The sequence below is a fragment of the Propithecus coquereli genome, unplaced genomic scaffold (assembly GCF_000956105.1).
Source record: "Propithecus coquereli isolate 6110/MARCELLA unplaced genomic scaffold, Pcoq_1.0 Scaffold12, whole genome shotgun sequence".
Taxonomy (NCBI): Eukaryota; Metazoa; Chordata; class Mammalia; order Primates; family Indriidae; genus Propithecus; species Propithecus coquereli.
The window spans coordinates 10,407,385-10,413,843 of record NW_012136080.1 but is presented as its reverse complement, the minus strand read 5'-3'; the positions used below and the strand labels follow the sequence as shown (position 1 = coordinate 10,413,843).

General features: G+C 35.4%; 1 protein-coding gene across 1 annotated transcript in view; it reads left to right on the top strand.

Annotated features, from left to right (window-relative positions):
* Positions 1–6,459, top strand: part of TOPBP1 (topoisomerase (DNA) II binding protein 1) — an 83,388-nt gene that overhangs the window by 22,091 nt on the left and 54,838 nt on the right. The window contains exon 11 of the mRNA XM_012663361.1: positions 5,751–6,106. Coding sequence (XP_012518815.1) covers positions 5,751–6,106 — 356 coding nt within the window. The remainder of the gene's footprint in view (positions 1–5,750; positions 6,107–6,459) is intronic.

Below are 6,459 nucleotides of genomic sequence, written 5' to 3'. Positions count from 1 at the left end.
TTTATTATTTTGTAGTCTTTCTTTTTACCTGTGTATTTATTGCTATAGATTTCCCTAAAACTACTAATTTAGCTAGTTGCATTTCACCAGATCTTAAATAGAGCATTTTTGTAATTGTTCAATTCTAAATACTTTTTAATTTTATCATATCTTCTTCGACCTATGACATGTTTACAAGGTGGCTTTTGTAAGTGTTCTGTGCCTCAGAAACATGTTTTCTCTGATTGTTTGGGAGGTTTTATATATGTACATGGTATCAAGTTTTGTCTGCTGTGTATTAATGAGACAGTTAAACTCATTCACTATCTCATTAGTTAAACTCCTCCACTGTAATGGTAGCTTTGTCAGTTTCTCCATTTAGTTCTGTCAAATTTGGTTTTATATATATATTTTGAATTTTTATTTACATGTTGATCATTTCCCTAATGAATTTTTTTTACTTAACATCTACTTTGTCTGATATTAATATAGCCGTTCCTGCTTCATTTGGGTCTGTATTTATATTCTTAAATACACTTATATCCAGTATATCTTTTTCTATCCTTTATATTATACTTTCAACTCTTTTCTTTTTTTTTTTTTCCTTTTTTCTTTTCCTAGTCAAGTACGGTAGTGAGAAGAGGGGGAAAGAACAGAACAAGGAGTTCAGTCTGTAACTGACTGTGAACAATCAAGTGAGATAACTCACTACCTTCGGACCAGCCCTATCAACCCTTTTGTCTTCTTGTGTTTTAGCATGTAGTTAGGTTTTGTTTTATTTATCCAGTCTGACTGACTTTTTCTTTTAACTGCAAATTTGTTCAGTTTACATTGATTGTTATTTCTGATATATTTGGATTATTTTCTACTGTTTCATTTTGTGCTTTCTGTTTGTCCCATTTTTCTATGTTTCCTTGCTTTTCAACATTTTTGCCTTCTTTTGGATGGATTGAGGCTGCTCCCTCCCATCCTGAATCTCACTCCCAACTTTGTATAATGTTTTTCCCTCTATTGATTTAAAGTTATATATACTATTTATATTTTCAGTGATTACCCTTGGAACTGTAATATGCACCATAATTTAAAATGTAAAGTTAATCAGAATTTTTATCTTCCTCTTGCATAATAAAAGAACCTTAAAACACTTATGTTTAATGATCACAACTAACTACCCACCCCATTCAACATACTCAGCTTCAGTGATTTTGTTGTCTGGTGTTTTTATTGTCTTTTTAAATTTCACAGTTAGACATTATTATGTTTTATATGGTTAATATTTTTTTATTTACTGACATGTTCAACTATTTCTTTGCTCCTAATTGTTTTTGCATATGAGACCTCTCTTCTGGAATCATTTTCTTTTCTTCTTGTAATAATATCCTTTAGAAATTCCTTTTCTGTTGACCTAATAATGTCTTTATTTTGCCCTTGTCCTTAAAAGACTGTTCTGCCGGGTATACAGTTCTAGACAGTTACTTTGTTTAAGCACTTTGGAGGTATTATTTCATTGTCATCTATCTCTGTGGCTGTTGGATAAGAAGTCACATGTCAATCTTACTGTCATTCCTTTATAGGTAATCTATCTTTTCCCTCTATTTTTAAGATCTTCCTTTTGTTTGTGTCCTAGAGTTTTACCTTTTATTTGTCCTGCTTAGGATTCATTGTGCTTTCTAAAACTGAGAATTAGTGGAATCTTTGCTTTTTTCTTTTTAGTTCTAGAAATTTTTTATTTATTATCTCTTGGAATGTTGCTTCTCCCTCATTCTCTATATTCGCTTAACTCCCATTTGCTCTGTTTATGGATTACTTAATCTATCCTTCTTATTTTCCATCTTTTTGTCTGTGATTTATTTATTTATTTATTTGTTTTTTTGTTTTTTGTTTTTTTTTTTTTGAGACAGAGTCTCACTCTTTTGCCCGGGCTAGAGTGAGTGCCGTGGTGTCAGCCTAGCTCACAGCAACCTCAAACTCCTGGGCTCAAGTGATCCTCCTGCCTCAGCCTCCGAAGTAGCTGGGACTACAGGCATGCGCCACCATGCCTGGCTAATTTCTCTATATATTTTTAGTTGTCCAATTAATTTCTATTTTTAGTAGAGACAGGGTCTCGCTCTTGCTCAGACTGGTTTCGAACTCCTGAGCTCAAATAATCCACCTGCCTCGGCCTCCCAGAGAGCTAGGATTTGTGATTTATTATATGTAATTCCTTCAGATTTTTCCCAGATCACTAATTTTCTCCTCTCCTATTTCCTTGTCTGTTTAACCCATCCGTTGAATTTTTGGTTTTAATACTTAATTTTTCTATTCCTAGAAGTTTTAGTTCTTTTAATAGTTTATGTTATATTTGTGGTTTTTGTTCTTTATTTCTTGAAACACATTAAGCCTGTTGCAACATATGAATTGGTGGGGGTGTTAATTCTGTTGATTATTGTTTATGGTGCCTAGTTTTCTCATGTGTTTTGTGGTTTTTGTTGTGAACTTGTACTTAATAGGACTCTAAGAATTCTAAGAAACGCGGGGTAAGGGTTTGTTCCTCCAGAAAAGGTTCATATATAGGTCTGCCAGGTGCCTAGGAGTTTACCAATTCAGTACACCTCTAACTTAGTTTATTGGCTGGAGGGTTCTTAGACCATCAGGCTAGTGTGAATTTGTACCCTAACCTACTTTGAGAACCAGGCTGTGATGATAAATTCTTAGGAGAGATGTTTTTCCCCTTGAACCAAAGCCAAGCATCCTTGTCATCTCCCTTTGTAGGGTGGATTTGTTGTTGTTTGTTGATTGGTTTTGATCTATTTACTAAAGGTATTTCCCTTCAAGTGTTCTGGGTTTGTGTCCTCAGGGTATACTCTGCTCCACCAAAGACTTGGCTCCTATCCCTGGCATGATACCCTTAAATTCCAAGAGTATAAGTTACAAATATATTTGGGCTAACCATAATTTGGGGTGGTTTTTAGTGAACCCTCATGAAATCCTTTCAAATGTCTAGCCTACCATATTTCTAGAAAGAGAATTCCTAACATTCCTTTTTTATCCACACTATTTCTGTTTGTTTTATATTACAAAATTGACTTTTATCAAACCATTTTTTTATGCCTTAGTATTGCATCCCATCAGGACATCATCCCAGTTTTCTAGGATGCTCTGGTTTAAAGAAGCCACAAATTGACTGAAAGCAATTTTATATATATACTGTCCTTCAGCAAGGGTGCTTGGTAGCAGGCAGGTGATTGGTTTCTGAAACCTACATTTGTAAGGCAGCTATAAGGATTAAGTGACAGTAAATCTCAGTGGATCCTCAAGCACCTTAGAAAGGATATAATAAAGTATTTTACAATTAATTCTTTTTTTTTCCCCTCTTAAGAGGCAGGGTCTCCCTCTGTTACCCAGGGTGGAGTGCAGTGATGCAGTCATAGCTCATTGTAGCCTCAAACTCCTGGCCTCAAGTGATCCTCCTGCCTCGGCCTCTCAAAGTACTGCGATTACAGGCATCAGCCACCAAGCCTGGCCACAATTAATTCTTAAAGCAAAATTGCTTTTGATTTAAGAGAGCTTTTTCAATAATAGGTTTATCAAGTAGTGTCTGTTGGACTTCTGGGTGAGATCCATTTGAAAAAGGTATTCTACTACTAAAATAAATGTAAAGAACTGCTGTGGAACATGTTAATTTACTATGAGTCTCTTAATAACTTCAGAGTTTTACTTACAGTTTCTAAGAACTAAGAATTGGCTGGATGCGGTGGCTCATGCCTATTATCCTAGCACTTTGGGAAACCACGGCAGGAAGATTGCTTGAGGCCAGGAGTTATAGACCAGCCTGAGCAACATAACAAGACCCTGTCTCTACAAAAAATTTTTAAAAAATTTCTAGGCATGGTGGCACACACCTGTAGTCCCAGGTCCTCAGGAGGCTGAGGTGGGAGGATCACTTGAGCCTAGGAGTTCAAGGCTGCAGTGAGCTATGATTGTTCCACTGCACTCCAGCCTGGGTGAGAGAGGGAAACTTTATCTCAAAAAAAAGAGAACTTCGTATTTCTAGTTTGTTTTTATAGTAGTAATCTAAAATTCTACTGGGTTTCTTCTTCTCATCTCACCAGCAATATATAGACATCAAACAGGCTTATTTTGTTCTCCTAGATGTTATTGCAAAATAATTGTAATTGCAAAAAAAAATGTTTTTAACCTTTAAAACGAACTGTTTACATTTTAACAAACTTCTGAAAAACAAACTTTCCAGAATGTTTTATAGTATCACATCACCTTTATTTCCGTCTAAACTTACTCATTCTCATGAGTATCTCTATAAATTGTAAATGTACTATTATCCCTTATTCCTTATTGTCTAAAACTGAGGGTTAAAGAGATTGTGAAAGTAGAACCTAACTGTCTTGTCTTCCTGATAAGTAAATGCTCTAGACAAAACTATGCTTCCTCAGAGTGTCAATAAGAGCAATTTAAATACTTCAATTGAGTAGGAGTCCTAAGTTTCTAACATATATTGGAGTAATTTATTTAAAAATGAAAATGCTAATGTCTTGTACATGAGGATAGAAGAAGGTGGCATTATAACAGTGTTTTGGACTCTAGAGTCAGACTTTGGTTCATATCTCATTTCTACCACTTAATAATATGGCTTTAGGCAAGTCACATAACCTCTTTAAGCCTCATGTTCCTTTTGGAGAAAAGGGATATACTGATATTATCGACCTTCTGGTTAGCATGATGTGAGCATTACATACATGTAAAGCACTTAGGCATGGTGCCTATATGAGCGAATGAATGAATCCTTAAATAGCTTCCAGCCTTGTTGGGATCCCATAAAGCAAGGCAAACTTTTTCTCTAAAAGGGTTGACAGTAAATATTTTAGGATTTGCTGGTCACATCCTGTCTTTGTCACGTATTCTATTTTGTTTTGTTCTGACAACCATTTAAAAATGTAGAAATCATTCTTAATCCTCAAACTGTACAAAAACAGTCTGTGGGCCCAAAATGGCCGCTAGGCTATAGTTTGCCAACCCTCGGTGTAAAGTGTTACCTTCTGACACAGCGCCACTAGAGTTTTCAAAAACATACTATTTTTATTTCTTGAACTTTTAGCCTTAATATGACAGTGTTTATTGCATATTAGTGACTGAATGTTTTAGTTAATGACATTTTTATGTAGCTATGTTTTTTTCTTTTACTGCACATCTGTCAGCGAACTTTATCCTAAAATAAAATCGTTGAGACCATTTGCTTGAGTCCTTGATCAGTTGTTGTCCTAAGAAATCTGCATAGAAGCTTAGTAGCTCCAATTTTAATATGATACATTTAGGAATTTTAAAAATAGAAGTAATTATGATTCTCTTATCACATTTATAGTTGTTTCCATGTTAAGGGCTTGACATTTATGCTGCTTGGGCCTGTTAATTCTGTTTTTCCCTTAACGATATTTTTCTCAATTCTGTTGTGAATTATCTAAACCAGTTTTGGAACTAAGAGAGTCCTGTTGAAGCTTCATAATTTTCAACTAATTCAGGTTTGTAGTATACTAGAAATACTTAGAACTAACATGATTGCTGTTGTCCTTCTTAATGGAGGATGGTAATACTGATAATACTCTTGGTAACCCAGAAGATGGGTGGATCCACCTCCCTTCTTCATTTGGCGCATTTAAGCATTAGTTTTGAAAGTATGGTCAAAATTCCCAGAATCCATGTTACATTAATATACTTGGCAGGAAATAAACTTTATAAGACAAAGTGTCTGTTAGAAAACATTTCTTTTTCTCTTTCAGTTGAAGCTAAGAAGTCTGAAGCTGAGAAGTCTGAAGTTGGGCCCTTTAATGATTCTACTCATGTTGAGACCTTTAATGATTCTACTTACATTTTGCCAGAAGAAAACCGATCTTCTGTTAGTCATTGTCTCCCTGATGCTTCTACAATTACCGAAGAGGGCTTATTTAGCCAAAAGAGTTTCCTTGTTTTGGGTTTTAGTAATGAACATGAATCTACTATTGCAAGCATCATAAAAGAAAATGCTGGAAAAATCGTATCCCTTCTGAGCAGAACTGTTGCTGATTATGCCGTGGTTCCCCTGCTGGGGTGTGAAGTAGAAGCAACTGTGGGAGAAGTCGTCACAAATACATGGCTGGTATGAAAACACTGTCGCAGTTGAAACACAGTACTGAAGGATATCTCAATGCAGGGGGCTTAATGTTTATTTCTTAGGCAGTTCAACTTAGGTAAAATAGTGTTTGGATTTGAGTGCTGTCTCGATTTTGCTTTTAGCAATGGAAATTCTAAAATATAAAAATGTAGAAGCTTCTTTGTCCTGTTCCTGGTGGGGTAGAGGTTACTATTAATATTTCCCGGGGGCCACAGCAGCAACATTCCTTCTTAAGGGTTTACTCCAGGTCATCTCATACTATTTGTCTTTCCTATTTTCTCACAACCAAAGCATGACATGTGGTTTTGTATTATCCCACCTTGTTAGCTCATCACTGG